General features: G+C 42.5%; 1 protein-coding gene across 4 annotated transcripts in view; it reads right to left on the minus strand.

The window, feature by feature from the left end:
* The window catches only part of smarcc1a (SWI/SNF related, matrix associated, actin dependent regulator of chromatin, subfamily c, member 1a), a 212655-nt gene that overhangs the window by 169708 nt on the left and 29674 nt on the right, over positions 1-13273 (minus strand). For all 4 annotated transcript variants that reach the window (XM_063067509.1, XM_063067500.1, XM_063067505.1 and 1 more), the window contains exon 3: positions 11994-12079. In XM_063067509.1, coding sequence (XP_062923579.1) covers positions 11994-12079 — 86 coding nt within the window. The remainder of the gene's footprint in view (positions 1-11993; positions 12080-13273) is intronic.

Here is a 13273-nt window from a genome sequence, read left to right on the forward strand (position 1 = left end):
GTAAAAGCTTTTCCAATCTGCGCGCTAATATAGATGTAAATAGTTTGTAATCTAAATTAAGAACACTAATTGGCCGATAATTGCCACATTCTAGTTTATCTTTACCCTCTTTAGGAATAACTGAAATAATCGCTTCTCTCCAGTAAGGTGGAGTTTCTCCTCTCTGCAAGATCCAATTAAAGGTGTTAAGTAGTAATGGGGCTAACTGTGTCTTCAGGGACTTGTACCACTCTGAGGTAAACCCATCAGAACCCGGGGACTTTCCAGCCTTTAACCTAGAGATGGCCACGTTCAGTTCTTTGACAGTTACTGGTTCTAATAAACTTTCATTTTGTAAATCTGTAAGTTTAGGTAGATCTAAAAAATTCAATACACTGTCTATATAGGGCTCATTGGGGGCCCGGGGTTGGGAGTACAGCTCTCGATAATATGTTTCAAAACTCTCTTGAATTTTCCCTATTGTACTCTCCACAAGCTTTGTCTTTGGATTCTTTATTTTATGAATTGTATTGTCTGCTTGTTGTTTTCGTAATTTATATGCTAATAATCTAGCTGATTTACCTCCTACTTCATAATTCTTTTGTCTCAGGTAAAGAAAATTTCTTTGAGTTTCCAACGTATAAATATCATCAATTTCACTTTGCAATTTCCTAATTTCCTGTTTTTGATTTGAATTACTTTTGTTGCTATCTACAACTTGAAGTTGTTTTAATTTTCCTTGAAGGTCTGCTAATTTTTGTGCATTGATTTTTTTCATGTGAGTAGTAATGGAAATAATTTTCCCTCTCAGTACAGCTTTCAATGTATCCCATAAAATCACTGGTGATGTTTCTCCCATGTCATTAAGGTCTCGATATTCTTTGATTTCTCCCCTTAATCTCTCCATTACTTTCGGGTTATTGAGTATATGTGAGTTTAGCCTCCATAGTGTTTTCCTCATTTTCCTTTCCAGGATTAGAGACATAGAGACTGGGCTATGATCCAACAGATCAATTGTTGCAATATTACAGTTTTTTATCCTGAGTCTATCTGTATTAAAGATAAAGAAATAGTCTATCCTTGAATAGGCTGAATGAGGGAAAGAGTAATATGTATAATCTTTACTAGTAGGGTGTAATTCCCTCCAGACATCTATAATTCCCAACTCCTCCATCAATGAATTCACTTTCCGAGTCAGAGGTTTATTCTGAGTAACTATTCTTGAAGAATCTAATATAGGATTTAATCTAATATTAAAATCCCCTCCACAAATTACTACCCCTCGAGAACTGACCATTAGGTCAAAAATGTGTCTATAAAATGACCATTCACTACCTGGAGGAGCATAAACATTCAGCAATGTTATTTCTGTACCTTCTATTCTTCCTGTGATTTTTTACAAACCATCCTTCTTTGTCTCTAGTCTCTGAAATATGTTCATAATTAAGAGTACTTGATATTAAAGTAGCTACCCCTCTTTTGTGACTCAATTTATGATGAATAAAATATATGCTTAAAGCCCATTCTTTTTAATTTTCCATGTTCAGATTGGCTCATATGTGTTTCCTGGAGGAAAGCTATTTGTGCCCTCTCTTTTTTCAATTTAGACATAATCTTATTTCTTTTAATTGGATTCAAAACCCCATTAACATTATAGGAAATTATTTTTACCAATTCAGTTTGCATTTTTCTCTAGTAGAAAAAAAGCACTCTCCTTTTCTAACCAAACAGTAAGCAATCCCTTCTCAACAGTAAACCAAGACATATAACCACACCCTAGACATTTCTGAACGTGTAACATTTGAAAATTTTTCCCGACTTCCCACAGTGAGGCCTGAGCACTGACCCGCCTCAGTTCAGAGGGATAACCTCTATCTTCACCCTGTGTTAGAGGGCCCTCAGCAGTTTGAATAATCAGAGAATTTTCTCCTATTTATGTCTCGACCATATTGCTATCATTCAAGTTATTCCGCCTAGTTTATTTTCAGTTACCAGTTTTCATTTTACTTTTAAGTCCAATTCACTCTTTTCAGTCATTTCTCTTAATTAATCTGTATTCTCTGTACATTCACGTCTGAATATTTGCAGCTTTTCCTTGTAGTTTGACACTCTGGTTCGAGTGGAGCGTCCTCGCCCCACTAACTGCCACGACTTCTGCCAAATCCTCTCCAGTAGCGACTCCGGTTGGGTGATAACTTTAATAGGTAGTCCCCGGTCCGCCAGGGCCAACGTTCCCTCCTCCACCGTAGCGCAAGTTTTTGTCCCTTCGTCGTAAAAGACTCTCAGCCGAGCTGGATACAGGGTCTGGAATCTGATGTTGTTTTCCTTCAGGACTCTCCGTGTTTCCGTATATTCCTTCCATCTGGCAAGAATTCCCGGTGCGTAGTCGTGGTCTAAACTGATTTTGCAGTTGTTCCACATGAAACCTTTCTTTTGCCATGCTCTTTTAAGCACCTCTTCCTTCGTTCTGTAACTGAGAAATCTGATCAGAATCGATCTGGGCTGGGCGCCTGCTGGAGGCTGTGGTGCCAACGCGCGGTGAGCCCTTTCTATCTGTAGGTCTTTTGCGGCCGGTATATCAAGGTTCTCTCTAAGCAGCTTCTCCACGAAGGGAATCATCAATCCGGGTTTACCTTCGGTTCCTTCAGGAACTCCGTAGATCCTCACATTTTCCCTTCTCGAGCGGCCTTCTTGATCTATTAGTTTCCACTGGAGCTGGTCTTGTAGCTTCAGCATTTCTGCTATCACTTCCTCGGCGTTTTGTAGCTTCTCTTCAATTCCAACAATCCTCGCTTCGGCTTCATCTATCCGCGAGTTAGTTTTTACTATTTCTCCTTTAATATCTTCCAGCTGTTTGCTGTTATCTTGTCGGAACTCGCGAATCTCTCCGAGAATCAAAGATAGAGTCACCGATTCCCCCTCATTATCTCCGTCCTGGCTTGCCATGGGGGAGCTAGGCTCATCGCCTTGCTGCATCTCTTTATGTTTATCAGCCTTCGAAGCGGACTTTTTATTCTTGTTCTTAGACATCATCCTTGCCCCTTTTATTAATATAGTTATGCAATATTAAGTATTTGTCTAAATTCGATTTTGGGGCAGTTTACCTTCTTTTTTGTCGAGAGACCTTTTCCTTACGCCGCCATTCCCTTGATGACCCAGAAGTCCCATACTTTTCCAGTTTCACATTTGATTGGTCCTATTCTCTCACGTCTTACCCTCTTGCTCTTCACATATTCGTAGAATGCCTTGGGGTTTTCCTTAACCCTGTCCACCAAGGCTTTCTCATGGCCACTTCTGGCTCTCCTAAATTCTTTCTTAAGCTCCTTCCTGCTACCCTTATAATCTTCTAGATCTCTATCATTACCTAGTTTTTTGAACCTTTCATAAGCTTTTCTTATCTTCTTGACTAGATTTTAAACAGCCTTTGTACACTATGGTTCCTGTACCCTACCATCCTTTCCCTCTCATTGTAATGTACCTATGCAGAACTCCACGCAAATATCCCCTGAACATTTGCCATATTTCTGCCGTACATTTCCCTGAGAACATCTGTTCCCAATTTATGCTTCCAAGTTCCTGCCTGATAGCTTCATATTTCCCCTTACTCCAATTAAACGCTTTCCTAACTTCCTATCCCACTCCAATGCTATGGTAAAGGAGATAGAATTGTGATCACTATCTCCAAATGCTCTCCCACTGAGAGACCTGACACCTGACCTGGTTCATTTCCCAATACCAGATCAAGAACAGTCTCTCCTCATGTAGGTTTATCGACATATTGTGTCAGGAAACCTTCCTGAACATATCTAACAAACTCCACCCAATCTAAACTCCTTGCTCTAGGGAGATGCCAATCAATATGGGGAAATTAAAATCTCTCACCACAACAACCGTTATTATTGCACAGTTCCAGAATCTGTCTCCCTATCTGCTCCTCTATATCTCTGTTACTATTGGGTGGTCTATAAAAAACACCCAGTAGAGTTATTGACCCCTTCCCGTTTCTAATTTCCAAGAGACTCAGTAGACAATCCCCCAATGACTTCCTCCTTTTCTGTAGCCATGACATTATATCTGATCAGCAGTGCCACGCCCTCACCTCTTGCCTCCCTCCCTGTCCTTTCTGAGACATCTAAAGCCTGGCACTCTAAGTAGCCATCCCTGCCCCTGAGCCATACAAGTCTCTGTAATGGCCACAATATCATAGCTTCAAGTACTGATCTACCTCTAAGCTCATCCGCTTTGTTCATGATACTCCTTGCATTAAAATAGACACATCTCAAACCATCAGTCTGAGCGCACCCCTTCTCCATCACCTCCCTCTCACACTGTCTACATGCTCTCTTGCTTGTGAGCCAAATGCCCCCTCCTCCGTCTCCAGTTCGGTTCCCACCCCCCCCAATTCTAGTTTACACTCTCCCCAATAGCCTGAGCAAACCTCTCCCTCGGTTTCACTGCAATCCGTCCTCTTTGCACGTGTCATGCCTGCCCCAAAAGAGGTCCCAATGATTCTGAAATCTGAATCCCTGCTCCAATCCCTCAGCCACACATTTATCCACCACCTCACTCTATTCCTATACTCACTGTCATGTGGCACAGGCAGTAATCCCGAGATTACTACCTTTGAGGTCCTGCTTCTCGACTTCCTTCCTAATTCACTACAGTTTTCAGGGAGTTACAATGAAAATACAATGAAATACAATGTTGGAGAGTATATGGCTATGCATTTTGGTGGAAGAAATAAATGGGCAGATTATTATTTATATGGGAAGAGAATTCAAAATGCAGAAATGCAAAGGGCCTTGTGAGTTATTGTGTAGGATACCCTAAAGAATGACCTTTAGGTTGAGTCGGTGCTGAAGGCTTATTACAGACGATTCGGCAGATAAATATATGGCTGAGAAGCTGGCACAGGAGGCAGGGCTTCAGATTCTTCAATCATTGGGATCTCTTCTGGGGGAGACATGACCTGTTTAAAACTGACGGGTTGCACCTGAACCAGAGGGGGACTAATATTCTCGCAGGCAGTTTTGTTGGAGCTGTTGGGGAGGGTTTAACCTAATTTGGCAGGCAGGTAGGAACCAGAATGAAGGCACTCAGGATAGAACAGATGGTTAAAAAAGCATAACATACAGTCAGACTGTCAGGCAGGGCAGGTAGATGATAGGACAACATTACAGCCAGCAGGGCAAGCATCAGTGCATTGGTGATGCAAAATCAAAAGGTAGCAAATAGAGCTTTCAAAGTGTTATATCTCAATACATGGCGTACAAAAATTAAGGTGGATGACATTGTTGCACTACTACAGATTGTCAGGTATAATGTGGCCATCACTGAATCGTGGCTGAAAGATGGTTGTAGTTGGGAACTTGATGACCAAGGTTACACTTTGTATGGCGTGGCTCTGCTGGTAAAGAATGGCATCAAATCAGTGGTAAGATGTGACATACGATTGGAGGATGTTGAATCCTTATGGGTTATAAAACTGCAAGAGTAAAACGACCCTGATGGCAGTTGGAGACAGTAGCTGGAATGTGGATCAAAGATTACAACAGGACGTGTATTTGGTACCAATATGCACCAAGTCATCTGGCCGCTCTCCCTCCCTCTAAGATGTGACAGAATAGGATCAATCAAGTGTGACAGTGGAAAAGTGTGTATGGAACCGGAGGAAATAGAGGAGGTACTCAATGAATACTTTGTTTCAGTATTCACTATGGAGAAGGATCTTGGCAATTGTAGGGATGACTTGCAGTGCACTGAAAAGCTTGAGAATGTAGATATTAAGAAGAGGATGTTCTGGAGCTTTACGAAAGCATCAAGTTGGGTAAGTCATCAGGACCAGACAGGATGTACCCCAGGCTACTGTGGAAAATGAGGAAGGAGATTGCTGAGCCTTTGGCAATGATCTTTGCATCGTCAGTGAGGATGGGAGAGGCTCCAGAGGATTGGAGGGTTGCAGATGTTGTTCCCTTATTCAAGAAGGGGAGTAGGGATAGCCCAAGATGTTATAGGCCAGTGAGTCTTACTTCAATCGTTCATAAGTTGATGGAGAAGATCCTGAGGGGCAGGATTTATGAACATTTGGAGAAGTGTAATATGATTAGGAATTGTCAGCATGGCTTTGTCAAGGGCAGGTCGTGCCTTACGAGCCTGACTGAATTTTTTGAGGATGTGACTGAACACATTGATGAAGGTAGAGCTGTAGATGTAGTGTATATGGATTTTACCAAGGCATTTGATACAGTACCCCATTCAAGGCTTATTGAGAAAGTAAGGAGGCATGGGATCCAAGGAGACATTGCTTTGTGGATCCAGAACTGGCTTGCCCACGAGGCAAAGAGTGGTTGTAGGCAGGTCATATTCTGCATGGAGGCCAGTGACCAGTGGTGTGCCTCAGGGGTCTCTTCTGGGACCCCTACTCTTTCTGATTTTTGTAAATGACCTTGATGAGATGGAAGAGGGTTGGGTTAGTAAATCTGCTGATGACACAAAGGTTGGGGGTGTTGTGGATAGTGTGGAGGGCTGTCAGAGGTTACAACGGGACATTGATAGGATGCAAAACTGGGCTGAGAAGTGGCAGATGGCGTTCAACCCAGATAAGTGTGAAGTGGTTCATTCTGGTAGGTCAAATATGATGGCAGAGTATAGTAATAATGGTAAGACTCTTGGCAGTGTGGAGGATCAGAGGGATCTAGGGGTCCCAATTCATAGGTTGACTCTGTGGTTAAGAAGACATAGGTACATTGGCCTTCATCAATCATGGGATTGAGTTTAAGAGCCCACAGGTAATATTGAAGCTATATAGGACCCTGATCAGACCCCACTTGGAGTACTGTGCTCAATTCTGGTTGCCTCACTACAGGAAGGACGTGGAAACCATAGAAAGGGTGCAGAGGAGATCTACAAGGATGTTGCCTGGATTGGGTAGTACGCCTTATGAGAATAGGTTGAGTGAACTCGGCCTTTTCTCCTTGGAGCAACGGAGGATGAGAGGTGACCTGATGGAGGTCTACAAGATAATAAGAGGCATTGATCGTATGGATAGTCAGAGGCTTTTCTCCAGGGCTGAAATGGCTTGCACGAGAGGGCATAGTTTTAAGGTGCTTGGAAGTAGGTACAGAGGAGATGTCAGAGTTGTTGCTGTTTGATTTTTATACGCAGAGAGTGGTGAGTGCGTGGAATGGGCTGCTGGCGGCTGTGGTGGAGGCTGAAATGATAGGGTCTTTTAAGAGACTCCTGGATGGTTACATGGAGTTTAGAAAAATAGAGGGCTATAGGTAAAGCCTAGGTAGTTCTAAGGTAGGGACATGTTCGGCACAGATTTGTGGGGCAAAGGGCCTGTATTGTGCTGTATATTTTCTATGTTTCTACGACATTGAAAAGTTCAAAAAGGCAATGTTATGATCACCATGAGAGATTTTAACATGCAGATTGATTGGGAATGGATCTCAAGAGTGAGTTTATTCAATGCCCATGAGATGGCTTTTTAGAGCAGTTTGTCATTGAGTCCACTGGGGGATTGGCTATACTGTACGGTAATGTACCAGAGGTGATTAGGGAGCTTAACGAAAAAGAGCCCTTAGGAGCCAGTGATCAATAGATGATTGAGTTCAACTTGAAATTTGATAGGAAGAAAGTAAAGTCTGACATAGCAGTATTTCAGTGGAGTGAAGGAAATTACAGCGGTATGAGAAAGGAGTTGGCCAGAGTAAACTGGAAGGAGCTGGTGGGAGGATGACACCAGAGCAGAAGTGGAGTGAGTTCCTGAAAAAATGAGGAAGGTGCAGGACAGATGTATTCTTAAAATGAAGAAATACTCAAATGGCAAAATAATACAACTGTGGCTGACAAGGGAAGTCAAGGCTAATATATAAACAAAAGTGAGGGCATACAACAAAGCAAAACTTAGTAGGGAGACAGGATTTGAGAAGTTTTAAAAACCTACAGTGAGCAACTAAAAGAACGATGAGGGAAAATATGAAATATGAAAGCAAGCTAACAAACACTATCAAAGTGGATAGTAAAAGATTTTTCAAGTCTGTTAAAAATAAAAGAGAATTGAGAGCAGATACAAGACCTCTAGAAAATGATGCCAGAGAAATAATAAGGGGGATCAAGGAGACGGCAGATGAACTAAATGAGTATTTTGCATCAGTTTTTACTGTGGAAGACACTAGCAGTGTGCCAGATGTTGAAGGATGTGAGGGAAGAGAAGTGAGTGCACTTGCTATTACAAGAGAGAAGGTGCTCAAAAAACTGAAAGACCTATGGGTACATAAGTCACGCGGATCAGATATACTGCACCCTGAAAGAGGGAGCGGTAGAGATTGTGGAACATTAGCAATGATCTTACAAAATTCATTGGACTCTGGCATGGTGTCAGAGGACTGGAAAATTATATATGTCACTCCACTCTTTAAGAAAGATGGAAGGCAGCAGAAAGGAAATTATAGACCAGTTAACCTGACCTCATTGGTCGGGAAGATGTTAACAGTCAATTGTTAAGGATGAGGTTATGGAGTACTTGGTGACACAGGACAAGATAGTACAAAGTCAGTGTGGTTTCCTTCAGGGAAAATCTTGCCAGATGAACCTACTGGAATTCTTTAAGAAGATTACAAGTAGGATGAAGGGAATGCAGTGGATGTTATATATTTGGACTTCCAGATGGCCTTTTACAAGGTGCCACACAAGAGGCTGCTTACCTAGTTAAGAGCCCATGGTATTACAGGAAAGTTTGTGGCATGGTTAGGAGGCAGCGAGTGGGAAGAAAAGGATCCTTGTCTGATTGACTGCCAGTAACTAGTGGTGTTCCACAGGGGCTGGTGTTGGGACAGATTTTTTTTTTTTTTAAATGCAGTACATCAATGATTTAGATGATTGAATAGATGGCTTTGTTGCCAAGTTTGCAGATAATACAAAGATTGGTGGAGGGGCAGGTAGTGTTGAGGAAATGGGTAGGCTGCAGAAGGACTTGGATTAGAAGAATCGGCAAGGAAGTGGCAATTGAAATACAACGCTGAAAAATGCACGGTCATGCACTTTTGGTAGCAGAAATAAGTGTGCGGACCATTTTCCAAATAGGGTGAAAATCCAAAAATCTGAGAAGAAAAAGGACTTGGAGTCCTTGTGCAGAACACCCTGAAGGTTAACTTGCAGGTTGAGTAAGTGGTAAGGAAGGCAAATGCAATGCTAGCGTTCATTTCTAGAGGTCTTGAATACAAGAGCATAGATTTGATGCTGAGGCTTTATAAGGCACTGGCGAGGCCCCCCCTTGCATATTGTGAACAGTTTTGGGCCCCCCATCTTAGAAAAGATGTGCTGGCATTGGAGAAGGCCCTGAGGAGGTACACAAGAATGATTCCAGGAATGAAAGGGTTATCATATGAGGAACGTTTGATGGCTCGGGGCCTGTACTCAATGGAATTCATTTGGATTTGGGGGGGGGGGGGAAGAGAGAGAATCTCATTGAATCCTTTCAAATGTTGAAATGTCTAGACCAAGTAGATGTGGAAAGGATGTTTCCCATGGTTGGAGAGTCTAAGACAAGAGGGCACAGCTTCAGAATAGAGGGGTGCCCTTTCAAAACAGACGCGGCGAAACTTCTTTAGCCAAAGGGTGGTGAATTTGTGGAATTTGTTGCCACATGCACTGTGGAGGCCAGGTTGTTGTGTGTATTTAAGGCAGAGATTGAGGTGTTCTTGATTGGACATGGCATCAAAGTCTATGGGGTCGAGGAGGGAAAATAAAGGATCAGCCATGATCGAATGGCAGAGCAGACTCAGTGGGCCAAATAACCTAATTCTGCTTCGATGTCTTCTGGTCTTATATTAGGGTGGATAAATCCCCAGGGCCTAACAAGATGTTCTCCCTGGTATGAGTAATTGGATAGATATGGACTGATTAAGGATAGTCAGCATGGCCTCTTGCATAGTTGGTCATGTCTTAGCAATATTATATATGAGTTTTTCCAAGGAGGCTACTAAGAAAGTTGATGGAGACAAGACAATGTATGTTGTCTACGTGGACTTTAGCAAGAAATTTGACAAGGTTCTGAATGGGAGGTTAGTCTAAAAGTTCAGTCGGTCGACATTCAAGATGAGATAGTAAACAGGATTAGACAGTGACTTCATTGGAGAAGTAGTAGTTGACGATTGTCTCTGTCTGCTGGCCTGTAGCTAGTGGGGTTTCGCAGGGACCAATGCTAGGTCCGTTGCTGTTTGTCATCTGTATCAAGGATCTGATTGATAATGTGGTTAACTGGATTAGCAAATTTAGAGACGACACCAAGATTGGAGGTGTAGTGGATAGCGAAGAAGGCTAACGTGGCTTGCAGCACTATGCGACATTGTACTTCCGTAGGACCAGCAAGGGTACATCTTACACAGTGTATGGTAGGGCACTGAGGAGCATGGCACAACAAAAGGATCTGGGAAAACAGGTCCATAATTCATTAAAAGTGGCGTCATAGGTTGATAGGGTCGTAAAGAAAGCCTTTGGTACGTCGACCTTCATAAATCAATGTACTGAGTACTGGAGATGGGATGTTATGTTAAAGTTGCACAAGACATTAATGAGACCCAATCTGGAGTATTCTGTGCAGTTTTTGTCATCTATCTACAGGAAAGATGTAAATAAGGTTTAAAGAGTACAGACAAAATTATCAAGGCTATTGCTGGATGTGGATGACCTGAATGGAAAGACTGAATAGGTTAGGACTTCGCTCCTTGGAGCGTAAAAGATTGAGGGGAGATCTGATAGAGGTAAACAAAATTATAAGGGGTAAAGATAGGCTTTTTCCACTGAGGTTGAATGGGACTACAACTGGAGATCCTGGGTTAAGTGTGAAAGGTGAAAACTGTACGGGGAACATGAATGGAAACTTCTTCACTCAGAGTGTGAATGAGAGTGTGCAATGAGCTGCCAGCAAAAGTGGTACAAGTGAGCTCAATTTCAATGTTTCAGAAGTTTGGATAGGTACTTGGATGGCAGCACATGGAGTGCTATGGCCCAACTGCAGGTGGATTGGAGTAGGCAGTTTAACTAGTTTGGCGAAGATTAGATGAGATGAAGGGACTGTTCCTGTGCTGTAGTTTTCTATGACTCTAATACACATCCCCACGGGTCTGTTTCTTCCCTGTACTTTTCTGTGACTATGACTCCACAAGAATTTCTCCTTTATTTGATGGAGACAGCCGTGAGAAGCACGGAGGAACACCTAGAGAAACTTCTGAAATGCCCGCTTCGCTGCCGCTGCTACTGTGCGATCAAGAATCTCCAGAGGGGAAGGCCCCAAATCCTCGGCTTTGCCTACTGCCTGTTGCCAGGGCCGGGGCCAAAGCGCTCTGCAGAGATGGTACTCGGTGTCGTAGAGCTAGTTGGGGGCTCGGAGTTTTCGGACAGACTTAGAGTCGGACTGTGGTCGGATGCTTCCAGGATGCTGCATCGGCAAGTTTGCGGCGCTGGAGGTTCACCGTCTGCGTGAGATGATGGGACTTTCGAGAGACTGAGACTTTTACCATGCCCATGATCTGTTCTTATCAAATTACAGTATTGCTTTGCACTGTTGTAACTATATGTTATAATTATGTGGTTTTTGTCAGTTTTTCCAGTCTGTTTGTCATGTGTTTCTGTGATATTATTATGGAAAAAACATTGTATCATTCCTTAATGCATGCATTACTAAATGACAATAAAAGAGGACTGCGTGTCCTCATAATCTAATTTCAGTGGACATGATTGGGAGGTCAACAGCAGTATTGTGGGATTGCGTGCGGGAGAAGGAAAACAAAGTGAAACCCATCAAACCTGTGCTCCCTTCCCTGTGTTGGAATGTGATTATAAAATCTTCATTTCCTGACAAGTATCCCGTTTACATTTTCCTGAAAGCCACTTTAACACAATCCCTAGTAATGTCATTAGTAACGCAAATCCCAATCTCACTCACCCAAGTAACAAATTACAGAGATAAATCGTACATGGTTACTTCAGCAGTCAGCAAGCCAACTTACCATCCTTGCTCACTTTTGAATTTGTAAGCAGCACCCAGGATATGGCCTAATGCTCCCCCTGCTTTGAAATCCAGAAAGCATTTTGCCTATATTTGGGAAAGAGAAACAAAACTTCAATGCTGGCTGTATATAGTTCTTGAGACCATTTAGCGTATTTTAGAAACACGTTTGAGATTGGAAATAAGCATCCATCAACAAGATCTAAGCCTTTATTTATGAACAACATAAAAAGTCATGAAAAGTCCTTAGCAATTAGGATTAAGGTGAATCCCAAGGCATTCTATACACAAATCAAGAATAAGAAGATAATCAAGGAGGGGGTGGAACCACTCATGGCTAAAAGAGGGAACATTTGCTTGGATGCAGAGAATGTGAATGAGCTACTTAATAAGTACTTTGCTTCAGTATTTACCAAGGAAAAGGATATGTTGTTTGGAGGACCAAACAATGCTAACTTTACAAATGCAAACACGAGGAAACCTGCAGATGCTGGAATTTCAAGCAACACACATAAAAATTGCTGGTGAACACAGCAGGCCAGGCAGCATCTATAGGAAGAGGTAGAGTCAACGTTGACTGTACCTCTTGCTATAGATGCTGCCTGGCCTGCTGCGTTCACTAACTTTACAAATACAGTAGCACATTTAGAGGTCAAGGAGGAGGATGTGTAGGGTCTCCTAATGAGTATCAAGGTGAGTATCCCCAGGGTCTAATGGGATATACCCCATGCTATTGAAGGAAGCAAGAGACAAGATGCACTAAATGCTAGAGGAACTCAGCAGGCCAGGCTGTATCTATGGAAAAAAGTACAGTTAAAATAGATACATCTGGATTGGAGGGCATACCTTATGAAAATACGTTGAGTGTACTTGGCCTTTTCTCTTTGGAGCAACAGAGGATGAGAGGTGACCTGATAGAGGTCTATAAGATGATGAGGGGCTTTGTCATGTGGATAGCCAAAGGCTTTTTCTCAGGGCTGAAATGACTAACATGAGGGGGCATAGTTTTAAGGTGCTTGGAAATAGGTACCAAGGGGTTGTCAGGAGTAAGTTTTTCCACACAGAGAGTGGTGGGTGCGTGGAATGCACTGCCAGCAGCAGTGGTGGAAGCAGATACAATAAGGTCTTTTAAGAGCCTCTTAGATAGATACATGGAGCTTAGAAAAATAGAGGGCTATGTGCTAGGGAAATTCTAGGCAGTCTCTAGAGTAGGTTGCAAGGTCGGCACAACATTGTGGGCCAAAGGGCCTGTTATGTGCTGTAAACTTCTAATGTTCTGTA

The sequence above is a fragment of the Mobula hypostoma genome, chromosome 1 (genome assembly GCF_963921235.1).
Source record: "Mobula hypostoma chromosome 1, sMobHyp1.1, whole genome shotgun sequence".
Taxonomy (NCBI): domain Eukaryota; kingdom Metazoa; phylum Chordata; class Chondrichthyes; order Myliobatiformes; family Myliobatidae; genus Mobula; species Mobula hypostoma.